This window comes from Ceratina calcarata, unplaced genomic scaffold, assembly GCF_001652005.2.
Source record: "Ceratina calcarata isolate Rehan_Ccalc_2016 unplaced genomic scaffold, ASM165200v1 scaffold78.2, whole genome shotgun sequence".
NCBI lineage: Eukaryota > Metazoa > Arthropoda > Insecta > Hymenoptera > Apidae > Ceratina > Ceratina calcarata.
The window spans coordinates 113,068-137,756 of NW_017179105.1; the positions used below are offsets into that span (position 1 = coordinate 113,068).

The 24,689-nt window shown below is 43.4% G+C and overlaps 5 protein-coding genes across 13 annotated transcripts in view; 2 read left to right on the forward strand and 3 right to left on the reverse strand.

The window, feature by feature from the left end:
• Positions 1 to 162: 162 nt before the first annotated feature.
• AP-2sigma (adaptor protein complex 2, sigma subunit) lies at positions 163 to 9,596 on the forward strand. Of its 3 annotated transcripts, none has more exons than XM_018034119.2 (4): positions 163 to 245; positions 8,660 to 8,809; positions 8,904 to 9,077; positions 9,196 to 9,596. In XM_018034119.2, the coding sequence occupies exons 1-4, from the start codon at positions 219 to 221 to the stop codon at positions 9,295 to 9,297; spliced, it is 453 nt and encodes a 150-aa protein (XP_017889608.1). In that variant the 5' UTR covers positions 163 to 218; the 3' UTR covers positions 9,298 to 9,596. The 3 variants fall into 3 exon arrangements, with proteins under 3 accessions (XP_017889608.1, XP_017889611.1, XP_017889609.1); XM_018034122.2 differs by lacking the exon at positions 163 to 245 and adding an exon at positions 7,954 to 8,359; XM_018034120.2 differs by lacking the exon at positions 163 to 245 and adding an exon at positions 7,956 to 8,333.
• Positions 247 to 8,011, reverse strand: LOC108630687 (cilia- and flagella-associated protein 44). Of its 6 annotated transcripts, XM_026818287.1 has the most exons (25): positions 7,809 to 8,011; positions 7,539 to 7,701; positions 7,319 to 7,458; positions 6,937 to 7,231; positions 6,674 to 6,818; positions 6,396 to 6,589; positions 6,087 to 6,329; positions 5,788 to 5,966; positions 5,562 to 5,703; positions 5,224 to 5,497; positions 4,900 to 5,143; positions 4,533 to 4,806; positions 4,298 to 4,461; positions 4,022 to 4,234; positions 3,843 to 3,953; positions 3,313 to 3,532; positions 3,037 to 3,222; positions 2,763 to 2,960; positions 2,120 to 2,653; positions 1,846 to 2,017; positions 1,473 to 1,771; positions 1,116 to 1,312; positions 828 to 1,045; positions 599 to 741; positions 247 to 528 (listed from the first exon to the last, which is right to left on the reverse strand). In XM_026818287.1, the coding sequence occupies exons 1-25, from the start codon at positions 8,006 to 8,008 to the stop codon at positions 325 to 327; spliced, it is 5,352 nt and encodes a 1,783-aa protein (XP_026674088.1). In that variant the 5' UTR covers positions 8,009 to 8,011; the 3' UTR covers positions 247 to 324. The 6 variants fall into 6 exon arrangements, with proteins under 6 accessions (XP_026674088.1, XP_026674087.1, XP_026674086.1 ...); XM_026818286.1 differs by having other exon boundaries at positions 1,116 to 1,252; positions 6,396 to 6,818; XM_026818285.1 differs by having other exon boundaries at positions 6,396 to 6,818.
• Positions 9,597 to 9,608: 12 nt separating the features above from the next.
• Positions 9,609 to 13,942, reverse strand: LOC108630690 (synaptic vesicle glycoprotein 2B). Of its 2 annotated transcripts, XM_018034117.2 has the most exons (10): positions 13,163 to 13,941; positions 12,004 to 12,060; positions 11,760 to 11,921; positions 11,525 to 11,687; positions 11,315 to 11,436; positions 10,990 to 11,228; positions 10,753 to 10,925; positions 10,362 to 10,669; positions 10,004 to 10,291; positions 9,609 to 9,926 (listed from the first exon to the last, which is right to left on the reverse strand). In XM_018034117.2, exons 1-10 carry the CDS (start codon positions 13,197 to 13,199, stop codon positions 9,880 to 9,882), a joined length of 1,596 nt encoding a protein of 531 aa, XP_017889606.1. In that variant the 5' UTR covers positions 13,200 to 13,941; the 3' UTR covers positions 9,609 to 9,879. The 2 variants fall into 2 exon arrangements, with proteins under 2 accessions (XP_017889606.1, XP_017889605.1); XM_018034116.2 differs by having other exon boundaries at positions 9,609 to 10,291; positions 13,163 to 13,942.
• Positions 13,943 to 15,065: 1,123 nt separating this feature from the next.
• On the forward strand, positions 15,066 to 15,807 carry SNRPG (small nuclear ribonucleoprotein G). The gene is made up of 4 exons (XM_018033929.2): positions 15,066 to 15,204; positions 15,303 to 15,325; positions 15,414 to 15,538; positions 15,608 to 15,807. The coding sequence occupies exons 1-4, from the start codon at positions 15,173 to 15,175 to the stop codon at positions 15,656 to 15,658; spliced, it is 231 nt and encodes a 76-aa protein (XP_017889418.1). The 5' UTR covers positions 15,066 to 15,172; the 3' UTR covers positions 15,659 to 15,807.
• A 77-nt stretch (positions 15,808 to 15,884) lies between these two features.
• Meltrin (disintegrin and metalloproteinase domain-containing protein meltrin) overlaps positions 15,885 to 24,689 on the reverse strand; it is a 46,748-nt gene continuing 37,943 nt past the window's right edge. The window contains exons 7-13 of the mRNA XM_018034315.2: positions 24,469 to 24,638; positions 24,040 to 24,231; positions 23,241 to 23,837; positions 22,929 to 23,130; positions 22,634 to 22,838; positions 22,437 to 22,566; positions 15,885 to 20,515 (exon numbers count right to left, since the gene is read on the reverse strand). Of these exons, the coding sequence (XP_017889804.1) occupies positions 17,992 to 20,515; positions 22,437 to 22,566; positions 22,634 to 22,838; positions 22,929 to 23,130; positions 23,241 to 23,837; positions 24,040 to 24,231; positions 24,469 to 24,638 (4,020 nt within the window). The 3' untranslated portion in view covers positions 15,885 to 17,991. The remainder of the gene's footprint in view (positions 20,516 to 22,436; positions 22,567 to 22,633; positions 22,839 to 22,928; positions 23,131 to 23,240; positions 23,838 to 24,039; positions 24,232 to 24,468; positions 24,639 to 24,689) is intronic.

Here is a 24,689-nt window from a genome sequence, read left to right on the forward strand (position 1 = left end):
TATAAGCGTTGCTTTGGAATTCAATTTCCTCACCGCGTCCCATTCCAACGTGACAATTGAATTTTTCTGCCATTATTTTAATTCGCTTTCCTTTCGTAGTGCGGTTATCATCGCATTCTCGAAGGACACGAACCAAGTTGCTGCTAGACAACGTTATAACATTGTGCGAGTTCAAGTTCGGACGTTGTAGTACTCGTAGTGTTGATACAAGATCTTCGATGCATTCGGTCCAAAAATTATCCGAGGTATATTACAATACGTTGTTTATTGAAACTCATAAAAGTACATGCCACTTACACTGGAATTATAACAGATACTAGAGGTCTAGTATGCGAATCTGGAATTACACGATTCATAACTGTCGCTTTGTTCCAAACAAATCGGCGGCAATTTTCTCGCTTTGCCCCCTGTCTTTAGACTTTGTATGTCGTATTGGAGCATCTGCTTCTGTTGCATTTTGTCGTAAAGAATATTTTGAAGCACAGCAATGTCGGCTTTATGCTCCATTTCTATTTGGACCATACTCTCCTGCGATAAAAACGACGTAATTGGTTCGATAGATTATTGCTCTTTTGACATTACACGCGGCAAAGTTTACCTCTGAGACGAGAGGCTGTTCCAAGATTTTGGTCAGTTTATATTTTTCTTTTTCCAATACTGTCAGCAGGCTCAGTTTCTCGGTGTTCTCGCGAATTAAATTTTTTAGCACGCCCAATCCCTCGTTGTAGTCCCACTTTATATCTGTGAACGAGCATGAGACACAGCTGAATTGACACAGCCGGCTTTCATCAAAATAATTTTACACGCCGTAAAATATCGTTATTTACCTTTTATTTTCTTGGCATAGTTCTTCATGAGACTCTGAACGTCTGTTTTAGTATCATAAATCAATCTCTGCAAAATCGTCTCATAGAGATTGATCAGAGAAACTCTTTGACCAAGCTTTTGTATCATTTTCTCCTTTATATCTCCTTCTAATTTTCCGTTTTGAGTCTGCATATATTTTAAATCGTATTTTATTCGTTTCAAATGAATTTCGCTTTTCCTATACGACAAAAGGTAGATGATGCATGATAGTTTCCTCAACGATCATCACAATTCTTTCTGTACTGTACTTGCGCTTGTCTTCCAAGTTGAACGTCTCTTCCTGCAGTTCTCCCACTCTGGCGTACAATTTCGCCAATTCTTTTCTATTAAAAAGTACACAATTGTGAATGTCCGTAACGGAGCCAGAATCCGACGTGTGCTGCAGCTGATGAATTTTCAATACGACCGTCACGTTAATGTCGTTCAGCTTCTTTTGTTTATCTAGCTGCAACGAAACAGAGTGTGTGTGTGTGTGTGTGTGTGTGTGTGTGTGTGTGTGTGTGTGTGTGTGTGTGTGTGTGTGTGTGTGTGTGTGTGTGTGTGTGTGTGTGTGTGTGCGTGTGCGTAACGAAATAGAATAATAGTAGTAGTAGTAGTAATAGTACCACGAAAATTTGCAGTTCCTCTTCGCTGCTCTTCACGTTGTTCTCGATGATTCGTAAATGCTTCGAGTCGGTGTCCAATTCTTTCTGCAACATTTCTATCTCCCTCTGTTCCTCCTTAATTCGAAACTCGTACGCGTATCGTTTTTCCCTCGTAGAGAATGCCATGTCGTATAACTCTTTCTCGCATCCCGGCGGGCAAACATTTTCATCGAATGGGATGTACTCGGCTTCCGTATCTATTGTGCCGTCCGACTCCTCGGTGCTAGTATCCGAAGATTGCGTAGCCGAATCCGATTCGTCTGCAAGGTATTGTTTACATATTCAATCGGTTCGAAGTTGATAAAAAGAAAAAAGAAGTGACAGACCGACACACCATTTTGTCTTTTCGCTGCCGTATATTTCCTCTTGTATATCTTTTGTAAGAAGTCGTGAAATTTGTCGTCGGCTACAGCTTTCGCGAACTCGGCGGTGGTGTCTTTAATTTTAACTTGCAATCTACGAATCTCTTCCTCTCTCGCGGCGATGTGAACGTTCGTAGCTTGTATCTAGTTAACACGTATGGAATAACAATAATGAAAAAACAATGCAACGAGGGAATAATCAAATATTATTGCGTGTTAACGTTATCGTATCGTCGTTAACAATACCTTATGCATCATTGTTGAACGTTCGTTCGATCTTTGATTCACTTTATCCTCGAGCGCGAGCTCCGTCGTTTCGGATTCTCTCAGGATAATAAACTCTTCGTACAGAGTCAGCAGATTCAGATTCATGTACGTGCTTTGATAAATAACGTCCAATCGATACTCTTCCAATTCGTCTAATTCGTTTTCCAGTTTCTCGTAGCTAGACTCGATGTACCGCAGAACACAATCTTGTTCGTACGTTCTCCGCCACAGTCGCGAACGTTTCGCGTCACGTTCCCACGGTGTTTGAACCGAGTCGCTTACGTTCAGACTCCGCAACACATCCGCAGCTATAGACGGATGATCTTTTATCTTCGTTTTCGAAGAGATTACGATGCTATGAACACTCTCTTGCTCTTCTCGAACACCTTTGTCGTCGCAGTATAACGCTTCGTATTCTAAATCGGAATGATCTATCAATTGATCGACGATCAACGATTGCCTCTGTCGTTTCACTTGTTCCATTTTCTCCGACATCGACACGTATTTTCCAAGCTAAACCCAAAATTCACCCAGCTTTTTCAGTCAATCGTCTTAGGCGAGTGGAAACACGAGTGGTCGACGTGGACAAAAAAAGAGAAAGAAAAAAGAATTCCGACCGAACCTCGAGATTGTGTTCAGGAAACTCTACGTCGACGTCCAGTTTAGGTGGCTGTGGCGAGGGTCTTATGTGCTTCAGCGGTACCTCGATGTGAATTCTCTTCAGGACTTCAGTCAGTTTAACGATTTCCTTCTGCAGCCTCTCTTTCTCCACTGCGATCGCTTTCAATCTCGAATTGTAGCCTTCTCGTAAATTATGAACCTAAGAAAAAGAAGAAAAAGAAACTGTTTTTACGTACCGATTTCCGATACTGACCGATGCACCACATTATATATACCTTGGTCCTACAATTTACAAATTCTTTGTATTTCGTGGCTGCCGTCTCTTTTTTCCTCGTTGAACTCAACTCTTGGTTTATCTTCAAATGAAATTCGCCGATCGTCTCCTTGGCTGTTTCGAGGGTAGCTTCGTCTTTTGCACGACTCTTGGCCAAGTTCGGTTTCTTTTCGTGCAATTTTTTCCACTACAAGCGACGACGACGACGAAGACGATCAACCGCATCAATAGTTTATTGATCGCGACGCGACATTCTTATTTTTAACGCCGCACTTACCTCGTTTCGCCGCCGAGTCAACCTCGCCTTACTCTCTTTATATTTTGCCAACGTCTGATTGATTTGCAATCCTAGTCCAGTGGTTAAATCACTGAAATCTTCGGCTAGCAATCCTTCCAAATACTCGATTTGCTTCATTTCGAGCTCGGGTTTCGCTTCTTTTTCTTCTTCTTTTTCTTCTTCTTCTTCTTCTTCAGCTGCAACTCCTCCCTCTTCCACCCTGTTATTTATGAACAGTGTACCAGAAGAGTTCAAAGAAGAAGAAGAAGAGGAGGAGAAGGAGGAGGAGGAGGAGGAGGAGGAAGAGGAGATGTATCGTTCGACCAAGTACGAATTGCGACGCGCGCGCGTGTGTGTACACGTGTGCAAAGAACAACTGTTTGAATTATTTTAATAACTTAACGTACGTAGCTTATTTCCCACCGATACTATCCGATCGTAGTCGCAATTCCATCTCTTGGACAAGAGTGTGTCGAGTTAAAGGTAACGATAGATATACACGGCGACAGAATTAAACAAAGGTATAATACCTGCCTGTTTTCTCTCGCCTCTCTTGGCGTTTCAACATCTCCACACATCTGGAGATGCTGTCGGTGTCCAGCTTCAGTTCTCTCACAGAATGTACCAACCTCTCTTCGTTTCTGTCATTCAAACGTTTATTCTTTTAATTTTCCACGCGAGTAAACATTATAACACGCAACATGCGTACAGTATACCGTAGACCGCGAACGGCAGACGAGTGACAGGCGTGACGAAATGGTTCGTCAGCTTCTCTAATTGCATTTTGCTCTTTTCCACTTTGAACTCGAGCTTTTGCTGCGTCAACGTTTTATGCGATTTTAGTTGTTGTTCCAAGTCTTCCACTATCCTCGGGTCTAGCTCGAATTGCGATATTTGTTGAGAGCGAAGAAGATACTTGTTCCTACATTAATTTCCGACGATAGTGATCGACGTTCAACAATGTTATTTTTACGTCTACACGTGCCTGGTCGTGATCTTGGTATATTCTTCAGTCAAATCACGTATCACATCGAGCACTTGCTTCTTCCTCTTCCTTGCAAGCGCCATGATTCTGTTGCGTTCTGTTCGAGTGATCACCTCTTCTAAATTCGGATGATCGACATCCTCGATGTCCTCGACCTTTTGAGGCTGCAAAAAAATCTCTCTAGGCTAGAGACGTCCGAATTACTGAAAGTTTTCCGCGACCGTAATTAATTTACCAAGTAGAGAGAATCCAACGTGGTCGGCGGATCATCGTGCTCTCCGTGAATCGACTCTTCGTTCACTTTAAACGAGAATATATTTCCGTCGCGACCGCACGTTATCAGCATTTTCCTATCGTAGCTCAACAATATTTTCGACATGTGACCATTGTAATAATCATGTATCGGTACGATCAAACAGTTTGAGAAATCTAACGGATCCCGTTTCTTCACTTTTACGACGTGAAGCTCTCCGTGCTCCGTTCCCAGGAACATGTATTCCCTGTTCTCGCTGAAAAGTAGCGTCGATAGTAGTAGAAGAAGAACAAGAAGAAGAAAAAGAAAAAGTTCCATGATTCGCGTAATTCATAGTCGAATTTCTTACTCGAAAAAGAAATTGTGTATCTCTGTATCTTTCGCACATTCGATTATCCTACTGTTCACAGGTTTGCCGTGTTTTAATTTGCCAGATAACGGACGCGGATACTCGTAAACGTATCCTGCGTCAAAGCCACCCATAAACAGCCAAACGTCTCCTCCGTCGACGCTGTATTGCGCTTGTAAAACTTTATTCGGAACTTCTGGAATATAAATTTCTGGTAGTACCATCTCCCTCTCCTCGATGTCCACTGGAAGAACAAAAGTGGCAACACGCTTAGAAACGAGACCTATATTACGCGCGGGGCTACTCGCATTAATTGTTACTGACTAAGAAACGTTTCCTCGTCGATTATGATATGCGGATTCTCGGCCATTAATTGCTCCATTTCTTTTCTCTTCTCCTCGATCAGCCGTTCCATCTCTTCTTCGTGCCTAATTCTTACAGCCTCCCTTTCGATGGACGATTTTACCGATTCGAATTTAAACGATACGGGTTTGCACTTGACAAGCTCGTAAGTCGTCTTTGTATACGGCTGTGGCTCTGTGGGTAATTTTACTTCGACGAAATCTCCTTTCAAACATCCAATTAACAAAGTTGCTTCCTACGCACGAACAATAGAGATTGTGACTTGTAATTATACCGGTGCGAGATAGAAATTTATTTACTTCTCGAGGGTTCCACCATGACACGCAAGAGACGGACGACGGAACCTTTACGTAGCCTATGGGTAGGATCGTGGGATAATGCTCGGGAGTGTCGATCTTTAATACGAAAATGGTAGCGTCGTTGCTACCTGTCACTAGTAGACTGTAACGCAAGTTTCACACGTTCGTAGATGAAATAATTTTTCCACGCATATACGAACAATAGATTTATTCGATTCATGCATACCTACGAGATTCATTCAATGACATTACGTTGATTCGTTCTGAATGCGGTTTTATGACTTGAATCAGCGTCGTGCAATTTCGTTTTACATCGTTCACACTCGCTGGTTTCACATCCACCGAGATCATCCTAATGATACCGTTCTCAAAACCGCACACGAGCGTCGTACCAGTTCTCTCGACCTGCTATTACACACGTACGGTATGACAAAATGTTTGCGCTGGTATTTCACGCGGTAGTTCCACAATCTACAAGATTCGAAAAAGTAGAGTAGTAGTAGTAGTAGAATGAAACTTATTAACCTCGCATGGAAGCCAGACCACCTGACTTCCCCTGTCACGAAATTTGTGAATCAAGATCAACTTCTTGCCGATGTAATCATAAATATGCAAATTTCCATAACTATCCAACGTCGCTACAAACGGTCCCCAGTCGGCGGTGTCCATATCGACCACGGGACCGGCATGGCATGTAAAAATTTTCTTCTGTTCCTGTTCTTTTTTACTAGTGCAGAGATCGAGTAACCAGAGTCCACCGTTTCCATCCTGTCAAACGTTCATTTTATTATTGAACTGCTGTCTGCTAACGTTCCAATTCGAGCACGTACTTACTTGGGCGTACCAGTGCGTCTTTTCTGGTTTGTCAGGCTCCTGCTTTCGAATGCACATGAGCATGGCGCGGTGCTCTTCTTCGTCAGCGATTTCAAACTCGTATATCGGTTGGATCTCCAAATATTGTTCATCGTCGGCTAGATCAGCGTGATCTATCGTGTCGTAAAACCAGAATCGTATCCATCCATCGGATCCTGTAATCGCCACACACACACACACATCACACGCGATATTAACGCGTCGTATCGCGAAATATCTTTTTTCTTTTTTATCGTTACCAACTGATATAAGTTCTCCGCTAATATATTCGAATTGAGTGATGCATTCTGCGTGCGATTTTTCTTTGTTTCTTCTACACGTCTCGAGTTTGATCAGACTCTCGTCCCACAGGAACATATTACCCCACTCGCAACCGGAGATTACCTATAGTATCACAAGTAATTGTAGAGGAAACATTTTTTCGATGTCTGCATCTCTAATCGCTGCTCTCCACGATTTTACACACCGGTTACGGGTTATTACGTCTCCTTCATAAACTTACAGTCTCGTCTGGCATAGGATGAATAGCGATGATATCAGAGATTTCCGTATTCCCGAATTTGCCAATTTCGCCTTTCAGCTTCAATCCCGTGAAGGTCCTCGACATTTTCCAAAATTTGATGTGTCCTACGCCGCTGGTGGTCAACTGGCCGGGAACGTATTTAGAGAAAGTTACGTTGTACACGTCGTGAACGTGAGATTTACATTGTAGAATAATCGTGGACCGTCTCCAATTCCAAAGGGAAATGAAATAATCTGGCTCGCCTCCTTGCGATGCTAGTAGCGATCCGTCCGGACTGTACAAGTATTATACGATTCAACAGACAATTATTGGAGGGTTTGTATAACTGAGCGTCTGTACATACATACGAGTTTACACGAACCTGTAGGCTAAATGGAAATATCGTTTGGTCGTTCCGCCTTTTAATGCAGTTATCGTTTGCATAAGGGGCCAATTGTAAATAGTTATGGTCGGATTCGTCTCGTTCGCTCCAACAGCGATATGTTGATGCACAGGATTTTTCTACGAGGTTTTGTCCAATTCATTGTTCGTACGAGAGACGTGCTATATTCACATATTAATCGACTGTGAAAAAGAACTACCGTCATGTGCCCGATACCATTGCCCTTGGAGCCTATTTTGAACCAGACTTTATTCTCTTCGAAGTCGACGAACTGGATCAAATTGCTGGCAGCAAAGGCGATAGTCTGCGGATCGATTACGCAAAGATTGAAATACTTTCGACAATCGTATCCGTACGAATGACTGATCGAGAAGTTTCAGAAATTAAGGGCAATATAAAATTTGGAGGACGCAAACTGTTGTACAATGATTCTTTTTCTTTTTTTTTTTTCTTTTTTTATTAAGGATACAAGAATTCCAAAAACTCTTGGGATATCGTTGCATCTTCCGGTTTCCTAGTTATGGACGAATAATATTTGTCTCCCAGAGCAAATTCTTTCTTCTCGTCGAGTTTCAAGCTGTCTTGTTCCTGTGGTGAATATTCATCGTCGAATTCCCAGTCTTCCCCCTCGGCGCCTTCGTTCGAATCAAAATTTTCTAATCCGATCATCGTCACCGGCGGCGGCGGCGGCGGCGGCGGCGGATAGTAAACGGTGACAGGTCAGAGTTGGAGATTTAAATAATAAAGACGCGTCTCTCTCGAAAAATTTCAATCAGATTCAAATGAGATCTTAGCTCCTTTTACGTGACCACCGTAATACAATGATCCTTTCTCAAACAATTCAATGACGATATAACCTCAAGGGTGGGGGCGGTAACAAACGTCACTCGATTTCGGGTGTTGTTGATGGTCGACGTCGACGGTTGTCAGGAGAATCAGTTGCTATACGTACAACAGCAGTCGAAAGGAAAGAGGGAAACGGTGTTTAATCATGGCAAGTAACTGTCAAATGCATTTGAGGTATTCATCTATTTGCGCTTATATTGACACAAGTTTCCGAGTTCTCCGCTCCTTCCTAGCGGTAGAGGTTATGTTCTGTTAGACCCAATTTGTTGAATAAAAATTAGCATGGAATTAGTATCGGCTGTCATTCTCAAAGAAATTTACCTTCCTTTCTTTTCTCTCTCTCTCTCTCTCTCTCTCTCTCTCTCTATCTATCTATCTATCTATTTATCTGCCAAAAGCCAAGAGTCTGTTCTCGCGTCTCAGTGTATAAACTGACAGGTCTCAATATGTGATATCGATTCGATTGTGATACAGATTCGTTTCATCCTCATACAAAATAGAGCTGGTAAAACGAGATTAGCCAAGTGGTACATGAATTTTGACGATGATGAGAAACAAAAATTGATAGAGGAAGTTCACGCGGTGGTGACTGTCCGGGATGCTAAGCATACGAACTTTGTCGAAGTGAGTAGTAGCGTCTCATTCATTCCCCCCCTCCCCACTCTATTTGTAGAACACACTGTTGTTGCACGCATTGAATTTTTTCCGTGTGTTCTAGTTTCGTAACTTCAAGATCGTGTACAGAAGATACGCTGGTCTATATTTCTGCATTTGCGTCGACGTGAACGACAATAATCTCTGCTACTTGGAAGCGATACATAATTTCGTCGAGGTGTTGAACGAATACTTTCACAACGTGTGCGAGTTGGACCTCGTGTTCAATTTTTATAAGGTAATGGGAACCGAGGGCTACTACCTTCGGACTTTGGTAGTAAGTAGTAGTAGTAGTAGTAGTAGTAGTTTTTTCGTGAAGGCTAGCAGTACTTTATCGTGATTGGGATTAATTTCAGGTGTACACCGTTGTGGACGAGATGTTTTTAGCAGGTGAAATAAGGGAGACCAGTCAGACGAAAGTATTAAAGCAACTCTTGATGTTGAACTCGTTAGAATGAATCCGTTATTTAATTCAAGTGTATGGTACGAAGAGATGTTGTATTCCAACGAAATTCCTCTCTGCCGATGATGATCATGTATCGTATTGTTGCAATGTTTTGCAAAAATGGTGTCTCTCCTGTAATATATATATATATATATACATATATATCTTTACGTCTCCCAATTATTTTTTAATATATTTACGATTCGTTTGCCTGTGTATGCACAGTTTTATTATGTCGAGTAAAGTCGATTGATTATTGTCATTATTCTAAAGGTGGGAAGCAAGTCGAATAAACGTATAAGCGTTTTTAAATTGTCGTAGCATTTTATCGAACCATCATCAATTTTACGCGTACGATTCTCCACACGCATACCGCACATACATATGTACATGTACAACTATATATTCCATAGAACAGCGGACAATGTAAATAATTTAGAGACCATGTCACTTAACGGACACACGGACAGTATTGTGATTTGATGAGAAGAAATAATGTATGTATGGTGTTGTTATACACAACGGCGTTTTCACATTCCTCTTGGAGTTTCTTCTTCTCTTGACGACGATCGACGACCACCACCACCACAGAGTATCATCTGGAATTTTTCTTTGGGAGAGTCAACGCCAACAGTCCTCCGACTGAAAGAAGAAGAGAGAGTTGTGACAAAAGTAGTAGGGCGCAAAATCTTGAGCGAGTAGCAGTAGTTTATACTTACAGATGACTATACTTCCAACTAAAAAGATGGGAACTTCACAGCTAATGTCCAATAGTAATCCAAACGCCAGGTTGCTAGCGATAGCACCTAATCTTCCGAAGCAAGTCATCATGCATATAGTGACAGCTCCGACGTGAGTCGGAAATATATCTACCACGATGCTGCTAATGACAAAGTTAGCCGTGACTATCGCCAATGAAAAGACGCAGCTGACCATCAGGATTTGTAACGAAGAGTTTACAAAGTATATGGCGAAGCCAAACACTCCGGCCAGCAGCATGGTAGTCACTATAACGGAACGGACAAGAGGACATTAGACGATTTCGCGAGCGAATTCCTCCGCGGAAAATTTTAGTACCTGGCATTGTTCTTCTCCCCAGTTTATTGGCTAGATATCCAGACAGTATATTTCCCAATAGGCAGAAAGCGTTTATCGTCAACGAATTGATAAACACCATTTCGTCCATGTCTGGCGAACAGCCAACGGTGTCCACGGTTGCATTGATCACGTTGTCAGCGATCGCCGTGACATTGTTGACAACGGAGATTGACGGTTGCAAGTCGTGCATTAATTTGCAGACACCGACCGTTATGTTGGGATGCAAATTGTGATAGTTTTCGAATCTGTTGAACAGCTCCGGCAACCACAATCCGAAACCGTAATATCTGAAGATAATGTATCGATTAACGATCGTCGTCGTCGTCGTTAGGAACGTGATTGATTCAGTGTAATTAGATCGGTCCCTTACCCGAACATGTTCGCGAAATAAATGGTCCAGCATAAGATCGCGTAGTTGAGCAATGGCGGTGAAGCCAACGATTTAATTTGTTGCCAAATATTTTTTAACAACTGTGTCAACATGCCAGATCCTTTTTTGTTATCGTTGACGGGAGCCGTGTCGTCGCATAATAAATATTTTACCTGCAACGCCGATCAAGTTAATTCGCTGTCTCGCGATATTCTTCGACCATGTATACACACTCACCGGATATTCGTCCTCGTGATTTCCCGTATTAATCGCGTAAATCTTTTTTAATATCGACAATGCTTCCTCGGTCTTGCCCTGAGACACCAAGAACTTTGGACTCTCGGGATATTTAATTGCTATAAGCGTTACTAATAGAGTAGGCATAACGATGATTGCCAAAAGTAATCGCCAGGAGTTGTAAACGATTCCGTTGAACTGAAGAGACATCGGCATCGGTATGATGATCCATGCCAGGCCTCGAAGGAAGAGAAGCGGATTTATTAGAATAACGTTTAACGTAGTAACAATCGCGGACGGAGGAAACGAATAATTCTTATTTTACCGGGTAATATCAACCACGACAACGTCCAGAAGAATCCCACGTAACAAACGGCTTTGACTCTTTGCCTCTCGGCGTGAAACTCTCCTAAATAACTGTACACCAAAGATCCAGGCGCTCCGATACTGTCGTTGAAAGTAACAAAGAGTCGTGATGAACATTGTCGAGCGGCGCGGCGTCGTCAGAGAGCTTCTATCGAAAAAATGTACTTACAAAAAGCCGCTCAAGCCTCGGAAGAATAATAATACTCTGAAGCTTTGGGAAAAACTCCCGGCGATGGACAAGACACTGTCGCTAAACAACGTTAACAACAGTATGTATCTTCTTCCATAGGCGTCGGCAAAAACTCCCCAGACTAAGGAACTGATTACTCCGCCTGATTAAACGAGAATATATAATTACGGTTGACAATGCCTTCTTCTCTAAATTAGTACGATCTAGCGTTTACCCAACAGGAAAGCGACGTTCAACAGTCCTTTCTGCTCGGATGATAAATTAAGATCGCATTCGGCCGACGGAAGGATATAAGCGTTGATCCCGTTCTGGCAGCCGACGCACAGGAACATTGCACCGCATAATAAAAGGATACTGTAGTGAAACTTTCCATATCCTGAGAATCAGAAGACGTAAGTTATAATACGGTCGACGATCGAAATTCGACGAATACATTGAACATAGGATGTAATAGTCACCGCAAAGTCTGATGGCTTTTTCGAAGTCCGCGGTGCCCTCTTTTCCACCGTTCGTGTCTAAAATGATTAAATGAATTCCAATTACGTGGGATCAACAATATCGTTCGATACGTGTTAATAAAACCTACTGCTTTGTACAAAATTTTATCGAATCGTCTCTCAAACGCGGAGATAACGATTAAAAAAAATTATTCGTTCGTCAGCTTCAATTACTATTAGAGTTAATTAGCTATCAGCAAGGTATGACACTGGCACAATTAATTGATGGTAAATGCGCACACGGTAAGTGAATAAGTGAAGAAGAAGTCAATTTAATTTCTTCTCTTTCTCGTGAGTTCTCAAGAGAGAGGAACGCGATTTATTTTCACAAAGTCGACACGTCGCGAGACAGCTGCGATCGGGAATATGAAGAATAAATTATACACACGTATGCGATTTATAATGCTATTAAGCTGAGAAGGTTCTCCGAGTGACCGAACGATAAACAGTGAATTGGATCGATTGAAAATTTATAATTATGATTCGACGAGCGTTTTTGTGGCTCGTTGAAGTGGAAAAAAAAATATGTTCGCGGATGTGTGTGTGATATGATCTGAACAAATGAACAATTTAGCGATCAAACAGTTGGATAAATGGACAATTAGGCAAATTGGTGACGACGACTGTAAACTTTTTAATTATTCCGTGCCATGAATTGATGTTTACGGAAGTGAGAGACGGAGGAAGTATAGTTCTGATCATTATCATGCGTTCGCGTTTGTTCAATTATAGAGCTGGTTATTGGTCCGTCGAATAGAACAATTGAGAGAGAAAAACATAGTTGCCGAAATGCGAAAAGAAAAAAAATGCGACTGAAATTATGGAGGAGAATGTGGAGCACGTATGATGAAAAAATCAGTTGGTTGCTGACGCGAAAATACGCGAACACGTAGGAGAAGGAAAATATCAAACAAGAATGTTATCATTGACGTAATGAACGCGCACCTGGAATTTTGATTACGGCGTGAAAATTGTACAATATTTAATAACATTGTCGTCGCCGTCGTGATATTTTTCAAACATTAAATGATGATTTACGCAAACGGAATACAAATTATGTGATTAACAACGGTTGACAACGATTTTATAGGCTGTTTCATTTCTATTTTTCTCTACTCACCCACTGAAAATGATAGGGAAGTTATTTGATTCACCATAGCTCCTGCTTGCCCTAAACGCCCCTCTAATTGTCCTTCTCTTTTCTCTTGTTTTACGCGAATTGTAATACTTCTACCGTTCTCAAGTGTCAGTCTTCAAGTGTTCTCTACTTTTTATTCGTCCTCCGAGTCGTTTTTTGACAACGTCTCCTTAATATAATCTTCCTAATACATCCCTAATGTCTATTTCTTCACTCGAATCGGTCGGGTTCTTGACTGAATGTTGAAACGGCTCGCGGTTTCAATCCCGTTTTCCCTCAAAGCTTCGCACAAAGACTGACGGAGACACCACCGCGTTTAAGAAGGCCGGTATACTCACCTCTCTTTAAATAATATCGCATCCCTACCTTCTTCATCTCTCTTTTCGTCATACTGGCGAAATGTTCACGTGCAAAATTGAATTCTTCTTATTCTTCATATCGCTCGTACGTAATGCGAGTGACGCACAAAAATCATTAAACAATTTTCAGATCAAAACAATGCGAAATTAAAACGAATAAGAGAAGAAAGTAATCAGACTAAACAAGTGTTTGCGTAAATGATTTATTTATAATCTACACGGTTACAAATCGCAATTACACGTATAATTATAACAAGTACAGGTTTCTTTCAATAAATCAAACGGACCAAATTAACAATTGCATATTATTATTGTTACACTAGACGTTCGTTGGACGTTACCTGATTACAACAGAGGATGCAAGTATTTAATTTTGAAGAACAATCGCCAGCATTCGTATAAAATGTACACATACCCTGCTGTTGCTGCTGCTGCTGCTGCTATCAAAAGAATCAGGATTCCGATTAGCAATTACTACATAAATAGTGTGTTAAACATTTATAATTATGCTCGCGTTAGTAAAATAATGTTTGCTGGATCCCGATTAGGCCCCCTTTGAATACGAAATTAATCGATGGAAGCGATTATAGGCGCGCCTACTTTAATTCGTGTTTGCCAACGGAACAAGGATAAGACGGAAGGAAATTTTTATATAAACGGCACTGTCGCACTGTCTACAAGGAAGGTTCTATGCATTTTTCTTGCAACTCGAGTATTTATAACGAGTCAAGTATGATTTTCGGTATTCTATTGGTGGGTACTGACAAAATTTCCTCGATCGCACTCTGTCTGAAGCATTTCTCGTTATAGCGTCCGTGAGATGGTTGACGAGTAGGAGCAGGTAGGAGTAATTCACGAGGAATGATAAAACAGTGTTTTATTTTTTCTTTTTTACAAAATACCCGTCGACAATTGCCGGTAGGTAGAAAAATATATGTTTCGTACGAAACTTTGTAGCTTTCGACGGTACCTCGTTGTACAGCTAGTAACAACGAAACTGAGCCAGCTATGTGCATGTGTTAGTTTCCCCTAGGGGACAAAATTCAAAACGAGCGTTAAGAAGTGTACGTCTTATCTTTTCAATGCTCGATCAGGCATTTATAGAATTGTGGTCGATACTGTTTGACACGTCAAAATAAAAACAATTTTAACCTACGCCTGGATAAATAGTTACTGATGTAATTTTATTTTGAAATTGAATGTAAAGGGAATGTGAAAATACAGGAACGGTGTAACTTATAAAAATAATAAACGTTATTCGTTCACTGTATCATTTACTTATTATTTAATCAATTATTAGGTTAATTAACATTTTAAAACGTAGGTTAAAATGATTTTGGGGTTGCTCGTGGCGCCATCTAGCGTTCATGACCGCGAAAGTGCTTGGCTCCGATGAATTTGGAGTTCATCGTGGCGCCATCTAGCGTTCGTGGCAGCGAAGTGCTTGGCTCAAATGAATTTGGTGTAGGCTGGCAGTGCGTGTAGCTGCCACCGCCGCGCTGTTGTCGCGCGTGTGATTATAAGGAGGCTTAAACCTCTTGTGAGCGTGCTCATTCGTGCTCATTCTCGTTCTCTTTGGTTGGAAAGTAAATAATAACGTGTTAGTTGTAGACAGTCTGCCTTAGAAGAGAAAATGAGTAAGGCACATCCGCCGGAACTAAAAAAGTAAGTATAAGACAAATTTCTTGTACATAAAGTATGATTACATTGATCTTCGTCGAAAATGTTAACCTTTAATACCTTGTTCGTTTTCCTTGTTTCAGGTACATGGATAAAAGATTATCACGTAAGTATACAATTTACATTAAAAATAACAAATAACAAATTACACTTTCCCGTTGGTGTAAGACAAAGTGCAATAATTCTGTTTATAGTAAAGCTGAATGGAGGAAGGCACGTTGTTGGAATTTTACGTGGATTCGATCCTTTCATGAACATGGTAATTGACGAGAGTATCGAGGAGTGTAAAGATGGTACCAAAAACAACATAGGAATGGTGGTAAGTTATAAATGTCTTGCCTCTGTTCACTGGAAAGAGTCAAACTCCTGTTCATTTTAATTGTTCCAGGTCATACGCGGAAATAGCGTAATAATGTTAGAGGCTCTTGATAGGATATGACGACTGCAATTTATATTCATGATCCGGTAGCTGAACTTTCTTTTTACGTGAAGTATGATCAATATACTTATTCCACGTGTGATTGCTTAGTGTAATGCTATTCGTATTTCAAAAAGGATTATTTTAAATAAACAAGTTTTATATTAAAATGTTGTGCACTTTGATTACAGCAGTTTTTACCTACCTCGTTTCGTTCGTCTGTTGATAATGACACATGAGGCGGATGCACGGAATAAAGAATTTATTGTAACGTTATTATGCATTAGGAAATGTACAAGTTACAAGACAACGTTTAAGTAGTTACGATAGCGTAAATTCTTGGCCCTTTAACACGCAGAATGTAACTTATCTTTGGTATACTGAACGTAAAATGCGTCGATGTCTGTTAACTATCGTAGGCTGTGAACAATTTCGTTCGGAAACGAATGGTGCCTCTAAAAATAATTAGACTACGGGTTTTACGAAATGCGTGCAATCACGCAAAGATAGACGAAATCTCTGACACAAATCAGATGCCGCAATGTTTGAAGGGCGAAACGAAAGTGTGTTCGTAAAAATCGGCAGCCTAACAATAATAATCTTATCGTTCTCAAAATCTTGTCGAGATCTCGTTCGTTTCTCTTGGATGGCAAAACGTGATACGTGCACACGTTCTCTGATCTGAAAATTCGGACATTCGTTTAAAAATACTTATTTTTTTGTTTACAACTCGTAATTATTACACCAGTAACAGTCTGTCTCGCTAGATCCTTAACACGGGCGAAGGAGGATCGTTGTTCCAATCCCGACGCGTCGCGATTTGCCATTCGATCAGAGATTTTTGCGTGTCGTACAAAATGCCTGATTGTCCTTACGTCGAAGCCATACACACGACGTTATTGCGTGAAACAGTATATAATAAAAGCGGCTAGACGGCAAACGATATGCGGACAGCGGATAGGTAATCGTAAAAGAGCTTTATTGAACATATAAGCTGCGGTCTTCGAAATGTTCGAACGCGTCGAGAGACGCCTGTACATAGGAACTGTGTAAATTAAAACCGGCGAGCAATCTTAAAGTACGCGAGAAACGATAAATGCACGAACACGTTACAACTGTGCCGTTCAATAAAACCTTTTTCTCTTTACAAGCCCGAATTTCACACGCTCGACGAAGACACCTGTTCAACAAGCTAAATGCCGAAGTCGCGTTTTTTCAATTTGATGACTTAGCGAGCACGAAGGTACATTGTACAAAATTCAACTTACATCTACTTACGTTATAAACATATTTACATCGATCAGTCAAATAAATATTTCTCTTAGGTAGTCTTTACGTGTCTAACGATACTAATGCTTTTTAGCGATCGAACGTCCAGGCTCGAAATTCGTGTCTCCGTTCACGATGCATACGTAAAGAACCGTGCGAAAGTAAAAGGTCGAACGAAACGTCTCTAACGTTGTACTCTAGCGTTTTTTCTTATCGTAGAAGAAATTCTGTTCTCGTTTTCGAATACAGCGTACGACTCTAGCAAACACTACTGATCAAGCTGACTATACAATTTTTAATTCAACTCGTTGGGATCTTAAAGGTACGATCGAAATTTCAGACTTTAGTCTTTGGAACGTGCTATCGGTATGCTTTTATTCTTATTGCTTGGATATGGTTTTCCCTTTCGAAATTAATTCTTCCTCTTTTGAAAATTGAATCGCGTCGCCGAGTCTCGATACATATATAAAATGATAGATTTGGTCGCGTCTATAATCTGCTACTTATAATAAATGTACGATGTTTCTGTATTTACCTTTCGTTACACGTATATCACAGAGTTCAAGAATTCTTGTTATTTTCGTTCACGCGTTCCACTTCGCTGGGTGAGGCGAAATTTTTGAAAATAAATTGTTACGCATTCTGTCGTCTCGTTTAAAAAATGTTCTCAAAGTAAATATTCTGACGATCGTTACTGTTTTTGCGCGTACGTACGCTCGAACGTTTCTTTTTTTTTTTCGTTTTTTCCTTTTACGGCGTAAGTATTTCGAAGACGTACGAGCAACCTCTACAAAAAATATTAGAATTTTTAAGTAACTACTATTTACAACAGTAATATTTCGTTGCCGCGAGTCCCGCGGCCGATACAACCTGACTCCCGCACGACATTCTGAATAATACGAGTTCATCCTCTAGATCAATCAGTTTTCCATCGCTCGGTTCCCCGAACGAACGTTGATCATTGTACTATAACGACTTCCCGTCTCTGCAGCCTGATATTTAAATAAAATAATATCTCTCGTACGTTCGCGTGTCACCGTTCGATAGACTAGAATATTTTCAACTACGATTCCTGCACCGTTCTCTTACTTCTTAAGACCCGTCGTCGTCGCCGCTTCGTTCGCTTTGCCCCCGACTGTCTTTTTATGCACGCTCGGTACCGTCCTTGTCGCGTTAACATTCCTATTCGCTTCGAATTTTTGTTGTAAAGAAGCCACGTTCGATTTGCCGCTCGCTGCACGTTGCACTGTGTTCGTCTTCGCTGGTTCCGCGCTCTTCGTCTCCGTCTTCTGGCCAAGCTTCGGCTGCGAGCTCTTCGGAGTCGTCTCCTTGGCCGACAACGATTTGGTCACGCTCGCGTTACCGGTAGGAGACTTTTTCTTCTCCGCGATTATCTTGGACGCGATGCTCAACGGCTTGGTCGGCGTCGTGGGAGACGACCTCGTCACGCTGGTACGCGTTATTGTGGCCGTCTTCTGGACGTTCTTCGGTTGGAAGCCAACCTTCGGATTGCCCACAACGTCCGGTGACTTTGTACTGATTTGATTCGCGTTCGAGCAGCTCGACACCAGGTCCGGGCTGTTGAACTTTCCCCCGTTATCCTTAGTATTACAAGGCACAGTTTTCAGGGATAATCTATTAACATTCGTATCCTGCTCATCTTGACCATTTCCATTGTCGCTGGAACTCTGCCGGTCTAACGAATTCTGCCTGGAACCCTTCAGATTGTTCTCAGAATTCTGTTTAGACTTGGACGCGTCCGAAGTTTGTCTGCTCTTCGTTATATTCGGCGGCGTTTTCGTCCTTCCAAGCGGGGGCTTCAACGGCTCCTTACTTTCCTTCTCCTCGGTCTTGACAATCGGCCGATTCTTCGCGGGTGCCACTGGTTTACGAGTCGCGATGCTTTCCGAAGGTTTCATGCCCAGCTCTTTCGATATCTCGTCGTTTACGTTCGGATTAGTCGAACTAAGAGTCAACGGTTTACTTTTGTTGAACGGTTTCGCGTCAGGCTTGTCAGGTTCTTGCTGCGGCACGTTCAGCGCCGATGGATTCAGATATCCCGAGCTCGTAGTAGAACTGGACGAGTTAAACTTCCCGGACGCGGAATTGGAATAAATACTATCCGGAGACTTGTAGTGTGCAGAGTTCACATAGGCGCCCATCGAACTGCCCGAACTCAAATACTCGGCGTTCTTCGCCGCCTCCTCGTTCTTCTGCGGCTTTCTGAACAGGGTCGACGTTGAATAGATAGAATCGAAGTTCCTATTTGATATCTCTGACACGATTTCGGACAGCAGGCCCATTGAATCCAGGCCACCGGGATTCGGCGGCGCCTCGACTCGTTTCGGCAACTTGTATTCGTTGTCGATTCGTTTCTCTGGTTCCGCGTTCTTTTTTTTTTCGGGGAGCGTCTCTTCTATCACTGCGTAGATATTGTCGTTCGTAGGCGACTCTTCAGTTATCTTAGACAACGATGATTCAGAGACTAAGTTCATGCAATCGTCGTAAGTGTTCTCCACGAGTTTCGCCGCGCTCTTCACTTGTGGATTTTGGTATCCCGGTAATCCAGGGATCTTCACCGTTTCGTTGATCATCGTTGCGGAAGTGGGTGGCTCCGGCGGAGGCGCGGTGGGCCTCGTGCTCGCTGGAATACTCGTAGGCCTCTTGACAGACGACGTTTGTCGCATCGAGCCGAAAGTCTGTACGGCTGGTCTCGGGGTGATCTTGCTGTCTCTCATCGACTGCGCGCGTAGGACCACGTTCTTCCTCTCCGTGTCCACTACAGGGACGACGGGAATCGCCGGCGTGGGAATCTCGATCTCCTTCTGCGGTATGGGATTCGAGATCTCTAGGTTCCTCAAGATCTCCTTGTCTATCACTTTGTTCGCTTTGAGATGGTGCGTCCTCGGCAACGAGTTCGTGTTCGTCTTGTCGTCCTTATGCGAGATCTGTAGGCCTCCCTTCATAATTCCGGAGTTGGGTCTCAACATCGAGGCGATTCTGTTCAATGTATTGCCTTTGTCCGGTTTCCTCTCGGGTTCCGGGAGCAGCACGTTGGTCAGAGGCGTGCTGTTCGGTCTCGGCTGCTTTTGAACGTCCGAGATCGGTGGAGCCGGCGCGGGTCTGGTCGGTCCGTCGATCACAGGTTTGACTTTCGGAGCCACCAGCTCTACTGAGGTGCACGTGGTCGCGGCTAACACGGGACTACTGATCAGTGGGCGAGACGTGCACCCCGGGTTTAGCGGCGGAAGCGTCGGAGGCGCGTCGATTTCGTTGAAGCTCGAGCCGGAACCGAGCAACGAGCTTCGCGACGGGTTGCTCTTCGGTATCGGCTTGATGTTAGTCTTAATGGCTACGGTGGGGATCGTGGGCGGAGGAGGCGCCGGTTTGCTCGGCTCGGGGCTCTTCGCCTTGATCGGCGTGATCGTGAAACCTTTGAACTGGCCGAACAAATTATTGTTGTAACGCTCGTCGGTGTCCGGCTTCGGCAATAGACTCGCGCACGCCGGATCCTGACTGAGGCTAGAATCGATCGTTTCGATGTTACGAGGCAAGGGACTGGAACGATCGATCGTTTTGATGGACAGTCCGTTGTGGCCGCGATCGCTCCTGAAAATTGTAAGCACAGTCTCATAAGCCTGGGAAGGAGTCGAGGTGTTTGAAGCAAGTGTGGTCCGATAGTCTCGCGAGTCACAAATCGTTCATGCAGGTGCGTAAAGAAAAATAGGTTCTCGCAGTCGTTCATCGACGGCACGCGGTAATCTATCGACCACGAGAAGCATGCAAGACCGATGAAACTTGCTGGGGAATTAGTCAAAGATTAAAGTGTTAGTAGCAAGCTGTTTGGAGGGAGGTAGATTTATGTTCACATAAGAAACCGTGTACAATTGTATTTGTATGTAATGCTACTTTTATTGTTTCAATGTACTTATACAATTAAGTAGGAGCAATTCAAATGACTCGACCGATTGCTCGTTTAAAAAAATTTCGTAAAGAGTATTGAATAATTTTAATACTGAATCATCGACTCGAACGTTCAAGCGATACGTTCAGCACTTAATTCTTATCAAATGCAAAAGCAATCGAAAAAAGAAACTCGTACATGCTCATGCTCGTGTCACATCAACATCTATGCATGCTCTCTCTCTCTCTATATATATATATATATATACATATACCCCACGGTTCTCTCTCCCGAAACGTGAACTCGTTAAATTAGACTGACTACGAGAATCGAATTCTCATCCACTTTTCTACTTTGTTATCAAACTATTTTGTTCTATCACGTGATACAACGCGTTGAGTGTCATCGATGACCAGTTCGAACTTTAGTGATTATAAATTGTCTTTATTGAAATGCAACGTTGTGGCTTTAACGTCTCTCTGATCGTTTAGGAAAGGTAATCGAAATCGGCTCAGCGCTTACGTATCACGTCAAACGTGTATCTATCATCACTTGAGCATGATATAACGATAAACGAATAAATAAATCACTTATACATTTACGACATAGACATTTATAGTAGAACATTTGTAAAAGTAAGCTATACAAATATAAATTCTTTAAAAACGTGCACTGCACGCGGTGCCCGGAGACTCTTTCCTCGTAAAAAGAAGGCCCGCGTCGGAGTATTTCACTGTTACCTTGTCTATTATCATAGTTTAAAAATCACAGCGTATATATTATCGTTTTGGCAATGATAAGTATATTAAATTGCATTGACCACCACCGTTATCGCCAACCCTTTAAGTACGACGTAATGCGAAGATCGTAGCTGCGAACGCTACGACGTCCGCACTAAAAATAATAATCGAGACTGACGTGAAAGTAAGCGCTGTGAGAGAAAACTAGTAGCGAAAGAATTAGACCTTTGGCTTTAAACTTTGGGCCGGAGCCGGTGGAGGTGGTGGCTTTTTGTTATAAAACGGAGCGGGTTGCTTCGAGCAGTACGGTCTCTCGCCGGGGTCGCCCGTTTTTGGCGTGATGCCAGTACTGCCGCTCGGGCTCTCGTTCAGATGCTCGAACTTCACTTCCGTTTTAAGCGTGAGCCCTTTAATATTTTTCGTCGGCTTTTTCTGCATCTGCTGTAAACGCTCGGCGATTTTCGAGCCTAGCTCCGATCTCAAGGAGTTTTTCCTCTGAGATTCGCCCGACGGAATAACGGCGGTCCGATCGGACTCAGAGGCCTCGGACTTCCCATCGTTATCGCTCCGTTCCGGTAATTGATTGTTAAGCAACATCGATTTCTGATAACCGATATTGTTGCTGCAGTTAATCGCGTCCGGGTTAGTGGTCGATATCAGATTCGTTTTAGTTATCTGTAGTTTCTCTTTCAGCGGGAGGCTGTCGCTGATGGTGAACACCCTGTCCGCGTTACGCGAGGCCTCCTGACGAGGCGAGAAGAGGATGACTACCTTCTCGTAGAAATTTTGACCGAGAGCGCGACCCGTGTTCGGTTTGCGAGCACCGCGCGACGCGAAAGCATGCGGTTTGCGTTTCTCTGTAGCACGCTCGAGATTGGATACGTACGTTGACATCATGCCCTTTTTCCAATGCTGCCCGGAGTTTCTCATATACCAGACGCCGAACGACGACAGCGCGATCATCGGCACGATCCCCAGGAAGATGATGTACAGGGCCATTATGAAGTCGTTCCTCGCTGTGGCAAACGTGAAACACAGATTAGTCGACGACGTCAAGCCACGACGGGAACGCAGTATACCTACCGTTCGGATCCTCCGCGGGGCCGCTGTCCTCGGAGCCACCCACGCCAGGTAGAGTGCAGTCGGGTGGCCGGAACCCGCGATTACAGTGACAATGCCCTAGACTGTTGCACACCCCGTTGCCTCCGCAATCGTTCGGACACGCTCTGCCCCCGGACACGGAAGCGCGCAGGTCGGCCACTGGCATGCACTTCTGGTTCACGCACATCTAAACCGAACAACAAGCGATGACATTCGTCAAACTCGTCTAATGAATCCGTGAGCAATTGAGCTTCGCGTTGCCGAAATGAAGTCTCACCTTTCCGGGAGCGCACTTGGCGCCATCGGGTGCGAGGCCGGGATCCACTTCGTTCAATCCTAAATCCACGATAGCAGACCGACACGGTATGATCTTGCCTCCGTTATTGATGAACGAGTGGCTCAGGATCGACACGGACTCCATGCCAAATTCTAATCTCTCGTTCTGATGTCTGCAGTGCAGCATGCCGCAGAGAAGGTTTCTAAAACGATCACGACGCACTCGTATACTCCGCCGGTTTCTTCCTCAGGTTCGAGAACAAAGAGAGAGAGAGAGAGAGAGAGAGAGAGAGAGAGAGAATCGTTGACTTACTCGTCGGTGCACTTGAAGTAACTATCGGCCACTCGATTGAAACCACAGTTGCCCTGCTTGGTTCCCTTGTTGTTCATCTCGTAACAAGGCGTGTCGGACGAGGTACCCGTGGGACCCCAAAGCAGCTTGCATTGATCGTTGTGAGTCCTGCACGAGCCTTGATAACAAAACGCTTTACCCATGTTGCACGACTCGCCGTCCATCTTGAACACGTCCACCGGACAGTATTCGCTTTGGCCGGTGCAGTACTCGGGCAAGTCGCACTCGTGGTCGGCACTTCTGCACTCGGTCCCAGCCGTCTTCGGTCGGCAGGTTTTTAGATCGCAACACGCGCCGGTAGCGCAACTCGCGTTACTGTGTAGCATGCAGGTGGTCACGTTGCAGCAGGGGTTGTCGCAATGCTCCTTCAACCCGCAATCGCACTGCTCCCCGGGCTCCACGAATCCGTTACCGCAGATTGGGCTGTCGAACAGCTTCTGCGGTTTGTTCCTTAAACAATAGTCCATTCCGTGCTCGAAGGCGAGAGCCAGGTGCTCCAGCGAGCAGGTCGACCAATGAGTCGGTCCAGACGAACCGCTCGAGGATGACATGATGCATCTGCAACCGCGATTATAATCGTCCTTCCTTTCATATAAATGATACACACGAGAGCAAGAACAGAAGAATTGTAAAAGTTATTTATCGAAAGACCTAGAATTCGGCCAATCATCGGAAACTCGTATGTTACGTGATACGATTCGAGATGGATTTCAATCAGAAATGGAAGTATCATGTTCTGGTGTACGAAAGTTGAACTCACTTCTCTTCGGGACACTCGCAATCGGCGGAGTCGTGCTCCATGCCGAAATTGTGGCCCATTTCGTGAGCCACGGTGGCAGCCACTAATCCCACCACGTTCGAGTGATCCATCGAGACTCCACCGGAGAACTCCCACGTACATATTGGTCCCTTGAGCGCCTTTCCCACCACGCCACCGTCGAAGGTGATCCGTCTGCAAATTCCGAAAACGATTGTCGCATCGCGTATTCCCTCGCGCGAGACTTCGTAATAGTACGAACAATTGCATAAATGGAAATTCATGATTCATTCTACGATTCATCGTACGACTTGTTACTCGTCGTACAAGTTTTTACAAGATGCTTTTTTACATGCTACTATTTTATGTAACACGAAATCTTTCAACCTCTGAATAGTCGTCAGATTTATTGATATTTGTTCAAAGACTTACGTCAACAACTGAGCGTTATCGTTGGGCATGTCCTGGACTAGTTTATCCTTCCTGTACCGTAGGAAATTCGAGAGGGTGGTGTCCCCGTTGGTCGACAACGTTATTTCATCCGTATCCGACCAAACTTGCACGCCGACCAGCGCGACGAATATATTCAGAGGCATGTACAACTGAAACGAGATGAAATTTTCTCTCTTTCCAATTCGGTACTACTCGACACC